Raw genomic sequence first — 19,448 nt, 5'->3', positions numbered from 1 at the left:
ACACATTTCTGCAGTAACATCTCAGGTTAATCGCAGAGAACTAAAGACAATTATTCCAGTTATATCCAGTTATTCCTGGATTCTCTGATGTGTGGTCTGTGGATTGGTCAAAAAATTTATTGGATTTATAAGAGTTCTGCCCAGTATCAAATCATTGGTGAATCCCGAGGGCACACTGTTCCTTAAAGGCACTTCCACATTCGGCATATTTGGTGTAGCTTCCCCTACATAAATTCTCTCATTACTCCAAAGGCATGAACATTGGATGAAAGCCTTACCACTTTCTTTACATTTGTAAGGTAGCTCTCCAACATATATTCTCTGATGTTCCAGTTTTGACGCTGGGGATAAAACCTTAGCATACACGTTACTTTGTGTGGTTTCTCTGAAAGATGTGTATTCTGATGTCATTGTGAGGCCCAGATAACAGCTCTGCCACATTTACATGGTCTCTCTTAACATGAACTCTGTTGTTGCAACATACTTGGAACTCAAGGTAAGGGCTTTGCCACAATCGTTGCATTTATAAGGTATTGCTCTAGCACGTTCCCCAATTTTTGATCTTTGGATAAAATCCTTGCCACATACATTAACTTTGTGTGGTTTCTCTAGTGGATATTTAATCATATCTGGTGTTTCTCTACCGGATATTTACTCATATCTAGTGAAGAGTACTAATTTAAAACTTTGCCACATCTGTTACACTTATAAATATGAACTATTTGGTGAACGCTGAGTTTAAGGCAATCCCTAAAAGCCTTGCCACGTTCAGTACATTTGTAAGGTTCTCTCCAGTATGGATTATCTGATGACTGGTGAGGTGTGACCCTCGAGTAAAGGCTTTGCCACACTCGTGGCATTTGTAAGGTTTCTCTCCAGAATGAATTCTTTGGTGAATCCTGAGGTCAGACCATTGTCTAAAAGCCTTCCCACATTCAATACATTTGTATGGCTTTTCTCCAGTATGAATTTTCTCATGAAGCCTAAGGTGTGAACCCCTGTTAAAAGCCTTGCCACACTCCCTACATTTGTAAGGTCTCTCACCTGTATGGATTACCTGATGTTTACTTAGGCTTGCACGGACACTGAAAGATTTGCCACACTCATTACATTTGTAAGGTCTCTCGCCTGTATGGATTCTCCGGTGATTTACAAGGTGTGAATTTTGACTGAACACCTTGCCACACTCATTACACTTGTAAGGTTTCTCTCCAGTATGGATTCTCTGATGACTTCCTAGGTGTGAATTTTGACTGAAAACTTTGCCACATACATCACATTTATATGGCTTCTCTCCTCTATGGATTATCTGATGTGTACTGAGGTGTGAGCCCTGAGTAAAGGCTTTGCCACACTCATTACATTTGAAAGGTTTCTCTCCAGCATGAATTCTTTGGTGAATCCTGATATCAGACCACTGCCGAAATGTCTTGCCACATTCAACACATGCATATGGTTTCTCTCCAGTATGATTTCTCCCATGATGCCTAAGGTGTGAACGCTTGGTAAAGGCCTTCCCGCATTCACTACATTGGTAAGGTTTCTCTCCAGTATGGATTACCTGATGGTAAGTTAGGCTTGACCGCACACTAAAGGCTCTACCACATTCACTACATTTGTACGGTTTCTCCCCAGTATGGATTCTCCGATGACTTGCTAGGTGTGAATTTTGACTGAAGACCTTCCCACATATATCACATTTATATGGTTTCTCTCCTGTATGGATTATCTGATGTTTAGTGAGGTGTGAGCCCTGAGTAAAGGCTTTGCCACACTCGTGGCATTTGAAAGGTTTCTCTCCAGCATGAATTCTTTGGTGAATCCTGATGTCAGACCATTGTCTGAAGGCCTTGCCACATTCAATACATTTGTATGGTTTTTCTCCAGTATGAATCCTCTCATGATGCTTAAGGTGTGAACGCTTGATAAAAGCCTTGCCACATTCATTACATTTATAAGGTTTCTCTCCAGTATGGATCACCTGATGGCTTATTAGGCTTGAACGCACAATAAATGCTTTGCTGCACACATTACATTTGTATGGTTTCTCTCCAGTGTGACTTTTCTTATGGTCAGTCAGGCTTGAACTTTGGATAAAAGCTTTACCACACTCATTACACTTGTGTGGTTTCTCTCCACTATGAATTCTGTGATGTTTTACAAGCTTTGAACTTTGGCAAAAAGCCTTGCCACATTCATTACATTGGTAAGGTTTCTCTCCAGTATGGATCACCTGATGGTTTGTTAGGCTTGAGCGCACACTAAAGGCTTTGCCACACTCATTACATTTGTAAGGTTTCTCTCCAGTGTGTATTCTCCGGTGATTTGCCAGGTGTGAATTTTGACTAAAGGCTTTGCCACATTCATTACATTTGTAAGGTTTTTCTCCAGTATGGACTCTCTGATGACTTGCAAGGTTTGAATTTTGACTGAAGACTTTCCCGCATACATTACATTTATATGGTTTCTCTCCTGTATGGATTATCTGATGTCTAGTGAGGTGTGAGCCCTGATTAAAGGTTTTTCCACAGTCATGACATTTGTACGGTTTTTCCCTATGTGCTTTCTGCTCTTGCGTCAGTGTCACAGGGTGAATAAAATCACCCCCACATTTATTAGCAATGTTGGTTTGGACCGTAGGAGGAATTCTCTGAAGTGGTGAAACTGAGGAACCATTGTTGACGGACTTCTCAACTTGATTACATTCATAAGTTTTCCCTTCAGTCTGAAACATGTGTAGCTCACCCCCAAAACTTAATCCAAGTCTATTTACAGCATGCGTGTTTCCCGCATCACTTTTACCACGCTGATCTCTTTTATCAGTGAGACTGTGTTTATGGGTTACGGACATTTCTTTGTAATTTATTTCATCATCTCCCCACTGCCACTCAAAGTCATGCATGTTTTCCTGGATTTCCCTGAAGTAAAAATCTTTGATTTCATGGCCCTCATGCCTTTCCAACATCGCTGTCTGGAATACTTCTCTTGTATTACTGTTCTCCTTTGGTTGTAATTTCTTCATCACATGTGTAGGAGAGACATCTATAAGATATAAAGAGCCATAGGTATCCTATTAATTATAGTTCACAAATAAACGTTCCATGTTGAAAACATAGTATTACAACAGAAGTAATACTTATACTGAACACAGTTATAAAACTTCCCATGATCTTCAAAATTTTAGTAACATTAAAGGGATAGGATTTTTTTTTTTTTTTTTTTTTTTTTTTTTACTAAAGAGGGCTCATCTGTAATACAAATTAATTTTAGGATAGCCTAGTTTCAAACACCCAATGACAAAAATACTCATGCTGTACAAAATTATGTTAGCTCTCAAAGAAAGGGTATTTTTCTTTCTTTTTTAATCCCAGGATAGTTAACGTACAGTGTTATATTAGTTTCAGGTTACAATATAGTGATTCAACAATTCCTACATCACCCCATGCTCATCACGACAAGTGCACTCCTTGATCCTCATCACCTACTTAACCCATCCCCCACCCAACTCCCCTCTGGTAACCATCAGTTTGTTCTCCATAGTTAAGAGTCTGTTTCTTGGTTGTCTCTTTCCCTCTTTTTTCCCCCTTTGCTTGTTTGCCTTGTTTCTTAAATTCCACAAATGAGTGAAATCATATGCTCTTTGTCTTTCTCTGACAGACGTATTTCACTTAGCATTATACTCTCCAGCTCCATCCATGTTGTTGCAAATGGCAAGATTTCATTTTTTATGGCTGAACAGTATTCCACTGTATACATATCTTCTTTATCCATTCATCTATCGATGGATACGCGGGCCACTGCCATAATTTGGCTATTGTAAATAATGCTGCTATCATCATAGGGGTGTTTGTATCCCTCTGAATTGGTGTTTTTGTAACTTTTGAGTAAATATCCAGTAGTGCAATTGCTGCATCTTAGTTCTATTTTTAACTTTTTGAGGAACCTCATACTCTTTTCCACAGTGGCTGCACCAGACTGCATTCTCACCAACAGTGCAAGGGGGTTCCTTTTTCTCCACATCTTCACCAACACTTGTAAGATAGGGTATTTTTTTCACCGTGATCCCAAAGCACATACCAATTGGCAGTAAATATGTCTCATAACAGAGAAAAAAGTATTACACAGAATTTTCTGTATACTTGTATATAAATAAGTGCTGAAGACCAGATAATCTATTACAATGGTAAGTAATCCAGAACAACCTTATCTGATGAATAATATAAATAAAGGGCAAACTAGCACTGCAAAACAAATACAGCATTGAGAAAATGAAGAATTTAATTTTTTTAAAGATTTTATTTATTTGAGAGAGAACACAGAGGGAGAGTGAAAGGGAGGAGACTCCCTGCTGAGCAGAGAGCCCAATGACGGGCTCGATCCTAGGACCCTGAGATCATGACCTGACCTGAAGGCAGACAATTAACTGACTGAGCCACCGAGGCACCCCAGAAAATGAAAACTTTAATAAAACAATGTTTACAAAATGAAATTTTACAAATACCTGTTATAAAATTCTCTGTACTCATGAAATATAGGCATTTTACAACATTAACAAGTGGTACATGTCAGTTATATTGAATAAACTATCTGTAAATCACAATAAAAATTAATAAATAAAATATTCTAGTAACCCTTGATAAAACCAGCAATAAATAATAAGTAACCAAATTATAGAAAATTGTACTCTGTGGAGCTCTAAACATTTCCCCTCAAAAGTAAAAGAAAGCAAGGCACCTGGGTAGCTCAGTTGGTTAAGTGTCTGACTCTTGGTTTTGGCTCAGGTCATGATCTCAGGTCATGGGATCGAGCCCTGTGCCAGGCTCCAAGCTCACTGCAGAGTCTGTTTTCAAATCTCTCCCTCTGCCCTTCCCCCCACTCACATGTTCTCTCCCTCTAAATAAATAAGATAAAATAAAAATAGAAGAAAGATTTCTATTCTAGAAGAGCACACAATAGGAAAACTGGGAAATATGTTGAGGTCACTGACTTCTAAAATATCAGGTCAGAAAAATACGTTACAAAGGAATTGGAGAAAGAAGTCAGAAGTCACAATTATGATTTCCTGCCTGCAGTTATGTAACAGCCAAACAACAGAGCAATTCCCTATCTATGCAGTGCCCTCTAGTTATTCAGTTCATTAGCCCCAAATGTATATAGCTCAGAGTATATTCTTTGAAAATTTACTAAGATCAGAGACAAAATTTTGAGAACTGCAAAATGAAAACATACAGAATATGATGCAAAGGGATATCTCATAACAAACATGACAAAGTCGGTATCTCTTATTAAACAAAAGTAACTTTTGAGTGTACCATAAAATATGCAATATTCCATACCATCAACAGGACTAATTTGTATTTTTTAAAAGATTTTATTATTTATTTTGAGAGAGAACGCATGTGCGAGAGAGCTGAGGGAGGGGCAATGGGAGAATGAGAATCACAAGCAGACTCCCTGCTGAGCACAGAGCCCGACATGGGGCTCAATATCACGAGTGTGAGATCATGACCTGAGCTGAAAGCCAAGAGTCAGATGCTTAACCAGCTGCGCCACCAAAGTGACTCGTCTGAAGACTGAGTGATATACGAGCGAGGAGAAAAATTTCGTCCGAGAGCTCACAAGAAAGCAGCTTTTGTTTTCCTGTAGAACTCTCCCATTGCAGAGTTTCTCGAACACTATTAATGGTGAGGCTTCCTCTCTGCCCTTCTGAGCTCTTCCCTGTGTTCCCACCTGTCACACATTCCCACCCGTTTGGTTTTATGCTATTTGCTCTTTGCCCTCCACAGTCTAGGACTCTTTCCCTTGCTCCAAAAAGGACATAATATTCAGATCAGCAACAGAAATTCCTGCTTATAAGAAGAAAAGAACATGAATGTGATGTGTTATGGCTTTCCACAATCCTAGCTCTTTGTTCAGCTGAGGAGAGAGGATATCACAGATGGATCTAGAACAAATGTATCACAAATTCCTCCACTGCTTGCTTCCTAAGAGCACAGGCAACAGTATAACACGCAGATTTATAGCTGTCTTCTAAAACTACTGAATCAAAAGCACAGGGGAAGAAAACAGGAAACTGGGTATTTTAAGTTTGCCATATGGTTTTATGCATTCTTAAACTCTAGAACAACCCCTGAAGAAAGAAGAGAGTAGAAGTCCAGATGCCACATTATGAGGCTTTTCATTTCTGAGTCAACAGGGCTTCAATCTCAGTCAAGCAGGACAGGGGCCCCCAGAAGACAGACAAGGGAAAATGCAAAGATACCCAAGGGTAGACCCCCACTTCTGGAGGAACGTTTTCCTCACCCAGGGAGACCAGGTTCCTGTAGTTCTCCAACATCACGTCCCTGTACAACTCCCGCTGAGCAGGGTCCAGGCACTCCCACTCCTCTTGAGAAAATTCTATGGCCACATCCCTGAAGGTCAACCGTCCCTGAAATGAAAACACACTTCACCAAAAGGCCATGGGAAAGTTCTTCACACAAAATGAGAAGAGAGAAGTGTATGTAACAATTTGGTAACGTGAGTGTTCAACAGATCCCTGTTAAGGTATTGTGAGCAACTTCTGTGTCTCTAATTTTAATTTCTTATGCATTCCCGTAAGGATTATGATGCCCTCCAAATAAGTGTGGATCTCTCATTTATGTGGACAATGCATGACATGAAGCAGACACATAAAAAGTCAATACTGCATTGTCTCTACAAAGTATTAGATAATATGTCCTACATGCTGAGTGATAGCTAGACGAGCGAGAACACGAGTGCTATCTTCAGATGACAAATTCATAGTGGATCTAAAAACTGTGATGAGGGTAACAACGGCAATAACTTGGAAGTCTGTTTGTTTTAAGACTTTATTTATTTGACAGAGAGAGTGCAAGCAGGGGGAGCAGCAGGCAGAGGGAAAGGGAGAAGCAGGCTCCCCACTGAGCAGGGAGTCCAATGCAGGGTTCGATACCAGGACCCTGGGATCATGAACTAAGCCAAAGGCAGACACTCAACTAACTGAGTCACTGAGGCAGCCCTAAATGTTACTATTCGTACTACTATTCTACTATTTAAATCATTAGCCTGACAGTATAGAAAGAACTGAAGGCCATGGAATATATTTAATTTCTACTGCCAAAAAATATGAAATTTACAAAATGACGTCTTTTACAAAAACCACGGACTTTCACATCCACGCACTTGTGCACACACGCGTAAACAACATGAATTAACCGAAATGAGAAGAGTTCTTTCTCAACATAATTTTGAATGATTTTTTTTATTCACATGTATTTCAGCATGTTTGGGAAAATGACAATTTATAAATTGTACTTAATTCAGTTTGTCAATATGACTGTATAGTAGGCTGGTAAAGAGATGGTACAAACATGAAAAAAATATAGAATACTTTAACTCCAGTCTCTATAAAATACCTGAATTCAAAAATATTTATATTTTAACCATTTAAATGTAGGTATGTAAGCATTAACAAAAGCCAAACAGTTTATTTATTCCACTAATAAAGCAATGGTTCAAGATTAGAAGAGTTACCAGTGTTATACACTAACTGAACAGATTAAGATTTTTAAAAAAATCGCAGTAATAGATACTTGAAAAAAATGACAAAAAGGAAACTGGGGAAAAAATTATCACTAAGCAAGAACATTTTACCAAATGTCATGACTCAAGTGAAAAACACTGCATGCATTTCCTCAGAAATTATGGTGGAGGAAAGAGGCTGGCCGGGGCTCCTGACATTCACCATCCTACAGCATGCCTGAGCAGGGACCAGAGGAAGAGGCTGAAGGAGGAAAAAACAGAGAGAGAGAGAGTCAAAGAGCTGGAACTGTTGAAATTCACAGATCTAAGGACAGAAATAGGCTAAAAATGAAAGCAGGACAAAGATATTCCAGGCAAGTGGGATCCTAGAGAGAGCAGGGGTCCCTATATTTTATCAGACAAAAGAGACTATGAGACAAAAACTGTCACAAGAGACAAAGGACATTATAATGATAAGAGGGTCAATTCACCAGGAAGATGGAATTATGAACACATAGGCATATAACACTAGAGCCCCCAAGTATATAAGGAAACAGTAACATATTTCAATACCCAGTTTCAGAAGATCTAGAAGGAAACAGAGGACCTGAACAGCACTATCACCAAATGCACCTACCAGACAGAGAGAACACTCCACCCAACAACAGCAAAACATGGTCTTCTAAAGCACACATGAAACATTCTCCATGACAGACCACATGTCATGCCACAAAACAAATATCAACAAATTTAGGAAGACTGAAACCATAAAAAGCATCTTCTCTAACCACAGTGAACTGAAACAAATACAAATAGCAAAACAGAAACAGAAAAATCCACCAAATGTGGAAATTAAAACAATTCATCCTTAAGCAATGAGTCGAGAAAGAAACCACAAGGAATTTTTAAAGCGTCAGATGAAAATGAAAATACCACACATCCCAATGTAGGGATATGGTGAAAGCAGCACTGAGAGGAGCGTCTACATGGTGAATATTTACATTAAACAAGAGGAAAGATCTCAAATCAGAAATCTAATCTTACACCTCAAGGAAGCAGAAAAAGAAGAATAAACCGAACCCAATTTAGCAGAAGGAAGAAAGATTACAGCAAAGAGGATAAAAAATATAAAAATCAACAAATCAAGAGTTGGGTTTTGAAAAGATTAACAAATTGACAAACCCTTAGCTAGACCAAGTTAAAAACAAACACACACACAGAGGCGTCTGGGGGGTGCAGTCAGTTAAGTGTCCGACTCTTGGTTTCGGCTCAGGTCCTGATCTCAGGGTTATGAGATCAAGCCCCACGTGGGGTTCCACACTCAGCGTGGAGTCTGCTTAAACAATCTCTCTGTCCCTCCTTGTACCCCTCCTCTCCATGCTCTCTTTCTAATAAATACATAAATCTTAAAAAAAAAAAAAGAAAGAAATGGAAGACGAGACATTACAACTAATTACACAGTCCTTTCGAATGTTTAGAAAGGACTCGAAGACGGTACTATGAACAATTCCATGCCAACAATGCATAACCCAGAAGACAAGGGTAAATTCATGGAAACACACAACCTACCAAGACCTAATCATGAAGAAGTAACAAACGGGAACAGAATTATACCTATAGAGGACATGCAGGCAGGAATCGAAAATCTCCAACAAAGAGCCTAGGACCAGATGGCTTCACTAAAGAATTCTACCAAACATTTACAGAAGAATTAACCCATCTCCTGCTAAAAATCACCCAAAGAATTGAAGATGGAACACTTGCAAACTCATTCTATGAAGTCTGCATGATTCTGATGCCAACCCCAGATAAAGACACAAGAGCAAAAGAAAACTACAGACCAATATCCCTGATGAATACCGAATCGAAAATCCTTAACAAAATACTAGCAAACCAAATTCAGTAGTACATTAAAACGGGTATCCATCGTAACCAAGTGGAATTTATTCCTCCAAGGTAAGGATGATTCAACATGCAAAAATCAATCAATGCAATACACTAATAGAATGAAGGAAAAAAAAAAAGCCCTGATCAACTCAATTAATGCAGAAAAAGCCTTTGATAAAATTCAACAACCTTTCAGGATAAAAACACTCAACAAACCAGGAAGAGTAAACTACCCCAACATAATCAAAGCCATATATGAAAAGCACATCACTAACATACTCAATGGTGAGAGATGGAAAGCTTTTTCCCTAAGATAAAAAAGAAGGTAAGGCTTCACACTCTCAGCATTACTCTTTAACAGAGTACCGGAAACCCTAGCCACAGAAATTACCAAGAAAAAGAAATAAAACCCATCCAAATTTGAAAAGGTTGACTTCCTATTTTAAAACTGATGATGAATAAAACACTTTCCATTCCATTCCCAATCATTAAAATTTTGAGTTTTGGTTTGTTTTTTTTGTTGTTGTTGTTTTTTAAGATTTTATTTATTTAACAGAGAGAGACAGCCAGCGAGAGAGGGAATACAAGCAGGGGGAGTGGGAGAGGAAGAAGCAGGCTCCTAGCAGAGAAGCCTGATGCGGGGCTCGATCCCAGAACGTCGGGACCACGCCCTGAGCCGAAGACAGCCGCTTAACAACTGCGCCACCCAGGCGCCCCATTTGTTGTTGTTGTTTTAATTTAAGTCATCTCTACACCCAGCGTGGGCTTGAATTTACAAGCCCGAGATAGTCACATGCTCTTCCCACCGAGCCAGCCAGGCACCTCTAATCATTAAAATTTTTGAAGGCAGTGACTTACTTGTTCAGCTTCAGATGTAGTATAATAAGAGGCAGAACAGATTTCTCTGAATGGGTCTCTTTTTCGAGAAGTTACCAGGTATTTGGGGACATTAATATATGACTTCCATGTGCAGTTTCTTCTACCCTGGCGTACGAAGAGCTGACAGCGCATCCAGACGTGGCCCTAAGCAATCCCCGCTGCCCAACTGCGCTGACGCCACAGGGCCCACACCCGCCTCCAATCTACGCCCATGTGAAGCCCGTCATGATGCGCCCCATGGAGTCTCCTCATGGCTCCACGCCACTGGGTCACAATGAGAAGAAATCTAAGTGGAGATGGGACTGAGGGAAGGCCTGAGTGTAAACGAGCATGTGTCAACGGTACTTTTAGAGATCAGCAAGTCCAATAGGAAGGAGAAACAGAACGTCAACCAAAAATATGAGTTTACCTGAGAAAAAGCCATTCTGGACTCCTCGTTCTCTTCTCTTCCTCCTTTTCTGAATCTGTTTCTCAGGCAACATGAGTCTGTCTGAGAAGTCAACCTTGAAAGTTGAAAATATGCGGTTTAATGCTTAGAATGATCATATCCCACCCTATGCCACAACCACACACACAGGGCAATGCTCCCCCCGCGGGAGAGATGGCCCTCGGCTGCCCACTGCCACAAGAGGGGCTCACGGACAGTACACGCCTACGCAAACACCAGCAAGCGAGCTTTGCCACCCCTTTCTTCAGATCACACTCCCTTCCTGGTGAAGCCCTAACACCGCAGCAGTGGGGACCTCGGGGGCCCTGACCCTCCCCTTCAAATCACAGACCTGCCCTGCAAACCCCCTGCAGAGCAGAAACCCACTCCCCCTAAGCCCAGATCTCAGGCCTCAGACACAAAGGGCCCAGAGCCTTGGTGCTTAATGCCGAATACAGATCAGAAACACCGGGGGGCACTTCGAATATTATCGAGGCTGCTCCCCACCCCCCCAACTATCTGAAGGGGAATCTATGAGGGGGGCACCAAAGATATATCTGCAAAATGCCTGCGCAATCTCATAGGAAGCTGGGATTGAGCACCACCCAGAAGAGGCAAGATCAACGCACCTCCCACTGTTTTTTCTTTTCCAGCTTGACTGAAGCGTAACTGACAAAAATTACGTATATTTAGGTGTACAGTGTGATCATTCGAAGCAATTATCACAATCAACTCACGTCCATCACCTCACAATTACCATTGTGTGCACTTGTGTGGTGAGAACACTTCAGATTTACTCTCTAGGCAAATGTCAAGTATATAATACGATATGATTAACTATAGTCACTGTTCTTTACCCCAGGTACCCAAACTTACTCATTCTACAAATGGATGGCTGGACCTCTGAGCAACACCTCCCCGACTTTCCCCACCTGCCAGCCCCTGGTAACCACCAATCGAGCCTACGGTTCCAGAAGTTGGGCGTGTTTAGGTTCCACGTGTCAGCAAGATCACACAGTATCTGTCTGTCTCTATCGGGCTTATTTCACTTAGCATGATGCTCTCTCCAGGTGCATCCAGGTTGTCGTAAATAGGATTGCCTTCATTTTTATGGACAAATAATATTTCATTGTATACATATGTTTCAAATTTTCTTTATCCGCTCCTCTGTCGGCATTTAGCTTGTTTCCATACTTTGGCTGTTGTGAATAATACACGCCATAATGCACACAGGAGTGCAGATATCGCTTCAAGATACTGATTTCATTTCCTTTGGATACAGATCCAGAAGTGTGATTGTTGAATCAGACGGTAGTTCTATTTTAAATTTTTGGAGGAAACTCCATACTGTTTTCCAAAATGGCTACACCCATTTACATTCCTGCCAACGGCGCACAAGGGTTCCCTGTTCTCCACTTGCTCACCAACACTTGTTGTCTCTTATCTTTTCCTGATAGCCATCCTAACAGATATGCCACCTCCCACCTGCTCTCCCCTTGGAGGCTGTTGTCACCAGGACCCAGACCTGGAAGGGGAAGGGGCAGAAGGGAACATGCAGGGCAGGCGGCAGAGATGGGGGGGAGCGGGCCAAGAGGTTCCCCTGAGAAGTGGTATCAGATTGAGGACTTGGGGGAGGGTGTCTCCCACCTGCATCTGAGGGGCCAGACAGTTCCAGGCAGAGGGACAGGCCCTGGGAGGGCCCTGAGCCAGGAGCAAGCCTGCACCCAGGAAAGCGGAAGAGGCCAGCATGGCTGCCTCAGGGTGAGGAGGGGACCAGCACGGGAGGAGGTCAGAGAGGCACCTGGGGAAGCAGATAGGGAAGGGCCTGGCCTTCCAACATTTGCCTCCCACATCTCTAAAGAATTTTAGAAACTGTGTATTCTTCCTGTCATTTTAAGTAAACATTTAATTCTCTCTTATCTTACTAACACTTGCGAATAATGTAATTTCTTACATATTTTATGTTCATGCCAAGACGTGTATCTAAGTCCCAGGAAGTACAAGATGGCCCTTAACCAAGATGTACAGGACCTTTAGAAAAGGTCAAGACCATATCTGGACAAATTAAGATGCAGACGCGTGTCAGACATCCTAGCAGAGATGGAGAGACACACGGACACGGGGTGCAGAGCTCAGCAGAGAAGGGAAAGAAAATCAGTCAAGGAAGAGGGAACGATCAACCGTGCCACATGCTGGTGACAGGAGCAGGAAGATGAGAACAGGAAACCAATCACTGGACAAAAGGGAGGTCCCTGGAGAGTCTCAGTAGCACAGTGGCTGTGAAAGCTTGACCGGATGGGGTCCGAGCGGTGACTGAAAGCAAGGTTTGAAGACAGAGTGTTTAGTGTACTGTGCTCTGAAATGAGCATAAAAAACGACACTTAATAAGGGGGAAACAGTTAACTGAGAATGTTTTGCTCTATAGATGGAAGAAGAGTGAATAAAAAGGGTCTGCGGTATGTGTGTCTCTGTGTCTAAGATACCACCACCCCTGCCTGCTGACCAAGTAACTTCCAAAGAGTAAGGCATATGATGAGGTGCAGGAAGGATGCCCAAAAGATCCCCAGAGGTCACCGTGTGCAGCGGAGGCCGGCGGCACCCCCCAATCCACCCCGTCAGGACCAAGGCATCATCCTGCCGCAGCCAGCTCTCCCTGCGGACGCAGCTCAGGCCCCGGTTCCACCAACAGCACGGGGCACCGTGTCTCTGCCTAAGCCCAGTCCCTTCGTGCCTCCTCAGTGTCATCAAGAGTTTCCCAATTAAACCCCAGCAGGCAAATCTCAGTCTCCGCATCTGCGTCCCAGGGAACCCGAGCTATGACAGTGGCACCCCAAACAGACCCATGCAGCCCCACGACTACCCATAAACCCACTTCCAGGTGCTCCTGCCAGCACTGAGACACCCCTTTCCAACAGCTCCACACATCCCTCGGCCCCACAACCACGCCTGGGACACGTGCACACGCCATTCACTGGGCCATCTAGACGCTCACACTTGCTTCCATGTCGCTCCTGCAAACCCCTCAAGGAGGCTCACTTCCATTTCCCCCCATTTTCCTACCTCTCTCGCAGGCACGCACGAGCAAACTGGGCTCAGGCATCACAGCAGTGACGGACACAAGGGCCAACTGAAGGGCGCTGGGTTCACTATGGGGACTGAGAAGTTGGCCCTGCTGGGAACACTTGTGAGCAACCGGGGACAACACGGAGTCCAGTTTAAAAACAGTCGAGGATGGGCTGGATGGAGTTCAGTGAGGATGTCAGAGACAGAGAAGCCCCTAGATCTCTCCTCCTCGCCCCACTCACGGCAGACCACAAGATCCTCTAGTTCTTCAGGGTGTCTATTTTATGCCCACTCAGGCTCCTGACCTTGTCCCCACCCTTCCTGAAGAGAAATGAGGATCCTTGACCCTGAGCACATCAACTGCTGGAAGGCAAAGCCCCTGCCCGAGATGCAGCTGCTCCCTGGCGATGCGCCCAGCACCAAAGACCTGGGGGCTGGCAGAGGGCAGTGACACCGTGGGTGACACATCTGGGAACCCAGGTCTGCAGGGCTTTCTAGGATTCAGTACATCCTTCGCTCTTATTTTGAGTAAAATAAGCAGCCATGGGAGGTTTAGATCAATTAGTGTTGAAACTTCCAGAAGAAATATGGGTACCATCCTCATGACTTGCCCTAGCTCCTTGGTCTTCTGAGGACTACTCAGCAAGCATCGGAAACACAAGCCCAAAGGAAGGTGCAGCAGCCAGCCTGGGTCCCCCCAGTAGACGGAAAACACGAAAGGCTCCAAATAGTCAATGGAGAAGAGCTTCTCTCATCTGGGTGATTGACATGGAGACAATCCAGCCCGCATGACATGGCAGACTGACTGGGGAAGGGCACTTCAGATGATGGGCGGGCAGGAGAGGCTGGAGACACATCTCTGAGCCTACACCCGAAGGAGGAGAAAGGGCCAGAGCCGAGACGATTAAGAGACAGAAGGTAAGAGTAGGGTCCAGGTCCTGTGACGGAAATGGTTGGTGTCTGGGAACAGAGACGAGGTGAACGTGACTGGGGCAGAGTGAGCGTGTGAACTGTGTAAGTTCCCAGGATGAGGCTGGAGACCCTGCCAGAGGCCCTGATGATACAGCGCGGTGTAGCCCCGGTGAGGGTCTACTGTTTGTCGGGATGACAACGGGAGGCCAGCCGAGGGTTCAATGCCAGGGAGCAGTATCATCTGCCTACGGATTGACCCCTGCTGCAGGGAAAGACATCTGCTGATGGGCTAGGACTCAGAGCCTGTGTCTCTGCCTCCATCCTAGTGTTTTTGTGCTTCAGTTTTGGAGGCCTGGGACCCATTTAAAATTCTAATGACAACTGGGCACTCCATCCACAAAGAACTGCCACACACAGACCCAAAGTGACCAATCATTTCAGAAATCAGTATTGCTCAGACTCAGGTTCTGGTCTAGTGTCCCACCTGCATGTTACAAGTAGGCTCACTGAGGCCCAGAGTGGGAGACTGTTCTGACAAGGTCTGAGCTGAGCGAACAGAACCGGGTGTGGGTGAATTCTGAAATGGAGTCTGATGGACCAGAAGCAGTTTGTCCTTATCATCCTCCCCCTTAAGGCACCAGGACCTTCTTTCAGATGCCCCAGCAAAAGATAAGTTTCTTTGAAAGTCTGATCACGCTGATACCAAGCATTTAATTCCTCTTTTCCAGAAAATCACAGTGAAACATATAAAAATCAGAATTGCAAAAACATAACCATTGGTGCAGAACACACTGAAAGAGGGTCAGCTATAGAAATAAACTCTGAGCAAATTTTTTAAAATTTCAGTTTTGTTGGAGATTCTTTTGTTTGCTTGTGAGCAAATTTCTTCATTGTGAATAGATGAGCTCTTTTGGAAAAAAGTTTCAAGTCAATCCAGCCATCCTTCTATTTGCAGAGAAGCAGACAAAAGGGGCTTGAGGGGAACATCGACTTACTAGCTCACAGCCCAGTGTTTTAAGGGATCACATAAGGGAAGAAGACGGAGCATTAGGCAGCTGGTTAAACTAGGTTTCAAATACTTAAAGACCAGGGGCGCCTGGGTGGCACAGCGGTTAAGCGTCTGCCTTCGGCTCAGGGCGTGATCCCGGCGTTACGGGATCGAGCCCCACATCAGGCTCTTCCGCTATGAGCCTGCTTCTTTCTCTCCCACTCCCCCTGCTTGTGTTCCCTCTCTCGCTGGCTGTCTCTATCTCTGTCGAATAAATAAATAAAATCTTTAAAAAAAAAAAAAAACACACACACAAATACTTAAAGACCACTGACAACCTTACCAGGTACTCATTGAAACAACCTAAGAATATGTAATATTATCAAAAAATTTTTCTAATATGTAAGACAGAGAAGAGGGGTGTCAGGGTGGCTCAGTCGGTTGGGCAGCTGACTCTTGATTTAGGCTCAGGTCATGATCTCAGGGTCATGGGATAGAGCCCCAGGTCAGGCTCTGTGCTCAGCACTTGTGCTCTCTCTCTCCCACTCTCCCTCTCACTGTAAAATAAATATATATTTTTTTTTAAAAAGAGAGAGGAGGAAGCACGCAGGCTCAATCTAATCCAGAAACAAATGTAAAAGGCAAACAATTTGTAATTTTTAAAAATCTAAATAATTCTGGTGTCAAAGTAAAAAAAAAAAAATTAAGAATGCATCATATTGACTCGGTGTTAAAATGAAAACTTAAAAAAATATACTGAGAAAAGAGTAACATGACTTGAGTATAGGAGGCCACCAAAGCTTATTTCAGAAGTTAATAATTATTTATAGAAAAGTGGCAACTGAAAAATAAAACAAGACGAAATCAGAGAGGGAGACAAACCATAAAAGACTCTTAATCATAGGAAACTCAGGGCTGCTGGAGGGGAGGTGGGTGGGGAGATGGGGTAATTGGGTGATGGGACATTAAGGAGAGCACCTGATGTAATGAGCACTGTGTGTTATGTAAGACTCATAAATCACTGAACTCTCCCCTGAAACTAAAAACACCCTATATGTTAATTGATTTAATTTAAATTAAAATAAAAAATAAATTAATAGAAAAAAAAGTGGTAACTGAACTTAGATTTATGTCAAGTCACAAGAATACCGAATCAAATCTAAGAGAGGTAGGGTGAAAAAAGTAAATCCATTACCAAAAAAACCACAGTAAATGTAACGTTCCTTTAAGGCAGTGTGTAGTGACAGTCATTGCTCCCCACACTTCTCCCCTCCCCCACCCAGTCCCAACCCAGGCAAAGGGAAGACGGTGACCCACGACTGCCTAAGTCAAGTCACTGCCCCCTGGCTGAACAGCGTTTGCAAATGGAATTATCTTCTGATGCAAATAAATATAAAACCCAGAAGCCTTCCAAACAGGAGTTTTGAAATTCTCATCCTCATCTATATAATTTAAACAAACTTCAAATGTATTACATTGTAAAGCCACAAATCAGTATTCCACAACTTAATTAACTCAGAATCACCTGGATTGAGATCCACTCTTTTCACTACCATGTGTCTTCCTCTCTCATTCTATCTACCTCTGCATTGATCTTTTTTTTTTTCTTTTCTGTATACCCCCTGGGTTTCTGCTCATTCTGTTCCCCTCTCCTGTCCTGCTGTCTGTCCTTCTCTGGATTCCTTCTCTCACACTTGTTCTGCCCCACTCTGCAACTTGTTTCCCCTCTAGTTTCTATTTCTCCCCAATCTTTCTGATTATCCCCAGTGTCCATGCACTTCTGCCTCTTTCTTCTCCCATCTGGGCTCCTTTCCTGCTCTCCCTTACACTCCTCGCTTCTTTCCCTGTTACACTCCCTTGGTCCACTCTGGCACCCCCAGATAGCCATACTTCCATACTGGGCTGTTTCTTCTTCCGCTCTCCTTGTCACCTGTTTTTTCTGTCTCAGCTACACGTTGCTTAGACGGCCAAGGCTTTAACTCCTTTGTCCTGTCCCCCCTCTATCTGAATCACCTCACCAATGTTGCCTCCGCTCCTACCCCTGAACAAGGGCCCCTCTCATATGTTGCTCTCCTTCACCTCCCCGGAGATCCCGCTTTCCTCTAACTTCTGTTTTTTTCCACCTGCTTTCTCAGCTTATTCTCTTACTGTCTCTTTGCAAGTCCCTCACCCATCCTCTACGTTGTCCTTCAGCCGTAGTCTCATTCTCCCAATCTCCCTCGACCACACATTCAGTAGGCGTGGGATGGAGTAAGACTCCCGCCTCCCACAAGAGCGCACTATCCAGGCGGGAGCAACTGGGGACAGAACACCGAGTGTCACTAGGGAGGCCCAGGTCAACCACCGCACTGCGAGGTCCGGGGAAGAGGGGACCAGGGAGTGGGGCCTGAGAAGCTGCTCAGAGGGGCGCTGTTCGAGAAGCGGGCTGAGCTCTCCAGAATCCCAGGACCCGGAAGAGGACATGCGGCCTCCCTCTCTCCTGAGAGGGCTGCAGGGGCTGCCACCTGGGCCGAGAAAGGAGGCGGTGGGGCGCCAACGACATAAATCCACCTCGCGGAAGGGCGCTCTACAGGGCGCGGGGTCCGAAGACTCCCCCAAGCAGGACACGGACCGGAAGCCGGCGTCTGCGTGGACCCCACACGGAAGTGCCGCTGGCAGGGACCAGCCTGGCTGCGATTTTAAACCGAAAGGGACGCGCGCCCGGCCTCCCACTGCGACGTCTGAATTTATTTGGGGTGCAGGGGCAGGTGCGGGGATTTTAAGGCCCGTGGCGGCCCCCACCCCCCGGCTACGGAGGACAGGGGACTGCGAAGAACAGGTTGAAACGAGAAAGACGGAAACTCACGCTCCCCAGCGGGACCTTTGCTCCGCGCTATCCGCTTCCGGGTCTACAGGAATCTGCACGCGCAGTTACAAGGCGGGGCAGCATGAGGGCGGGGCGCAGAGGGAGGCGGGGCCTACGCAAGAAACGCGGGGGCGGGGCCTGGGCGGGACGCAACTATGAAAGGGCGGGGCGCGGAGACGCGACTCCAGCACAGGGCAGGAGGAAGCGGACCTGGGCGGTCGCTCGGAGAGGCGAGGCTTGCGCAGGTACCTCGAGAGCACTGGGCGAGGAGGGGGCGGAGCCTGGGGGGGACGACCGTCAGAAGGCGTGGCCGGGGCGCGGAGCGGGAAGGCTTGCGCTCGTTCCTCGAGAGTGCAGGTGTCCCTCCGCCCGCTCCCAAGGTGTGTCTCTTCAGGACGTAAAAATGATTCTTTCCTGTCTTCAGGAGCAGCCTCGCTTCCTGCTTATTTCACTGTCTCTAACAATTTTACGGCAAAATCTCGTGAAGCTGAAGCATTTCGGGGGTCAGGGAACTGGGATCTCGGTCTGTGGGGACGTGGTGGGTCCAGGAACATTTTCTAGTTATAATAAATTTAAGAATTTAATTACGCAACTGGAGCTGTGTAGGGATTACAAATTAGAATGTGAAATACAAAGCTCTCCCTGCGGAGAAAGGGCAATGCTATACTGACACCCAATAAAACAGCGTTTCTTTTTCGATTCCCCGTTCACCCAGGAGGCGAAGCTCCACACTGAGTTCAGTTCTGAAGACTTTCACAGGGACGAGACCTGGGCTATAAGCCGTGAACGGCAAAGGCACATGACAATTTGGGTTACCAACCACTGCTTTAAAAACAACAGTAACTTGAAAAAAAAAGTTTGGGTTTTCTGGGGTTTTGTTTTGTGGGTTTTTTTTTTTTTTGAGAGAAAGTGCGAGAGGGGGT

General features: G+C 44.3%; 1 protein-coding gene across 2 annotated transcripts; it reads right to left on the bottom strand.

Annotated features, from left to right (window-relative positions):
* Positions 1-272: 272 nt before the first annotated feature.
* On the bottom strand, positions 273-18,595 carry LOC123786903 (uncharacterized). 2 transcript variants are annotated; one of them, XM_045789237.2, is made up of 3 exons: positions 10,700-10,787; positions 6,304-6,430; positions 273-3,042 (listed from the first exon to the last, which is right to left on the bottom strand). In XM_045789237.2, exons 1-3 carry the CDS (start codon positions 10,712-10,714, stop codon positions 719-721), a joined length of 2,466 nt encoding a protein of 821 aa, XP_045645193.2. In that variant the 5' UTR covers positions 10,715-10,787; the 3' UTR covers positions 273-718. The 2 variants fall into 2 exon arrangements, 1 of the variants encoding a protein (XP_045645193.2); XR_006778071.2 differs by lacking the exons at positions 273-3,042; positions 6,304-6,430 and adding exons at positions 7,246-7,786; positions 18,526-18,595 and having other exon boundaries at positions 10,700-10,793.
* Between the last annotated feature and the right edge of the window lie 853 nt (positions 18,596-19,448).

Source organism: Ursus americanus, chromosome 21 (assembly GCF_024610735.1).
Source record: "Ursus americanus isolate L20-20 chromosome 21, mUrsAme1.1.p, whole genome shotgun sequence".
NCBI classification, from domain to species: Eukaryota; Metazoa; Chordata; class Mammalia; order Carnivora; family Ursidae; genus Ursus; species Ursus americanus.
The sequence above is the reverse complement of the archived record's forward strand: the minus strand, read 5'-3'. Positions and strand labels throughout refer to the sequence as shown.

What these genes read in the sequence shown, in the direction of transcription:
- LOC123786903 (XM_045789237.2), bottom strand. An exon ending in CAGGAACCTGGTCTCCCTGG is followed by an intron (nt 3,043 to 6,303) that starts GTGAGGAAAACG and finishes TATATCTTATAG; the next exon opens with ATGTCTCTCCTACACATGTG.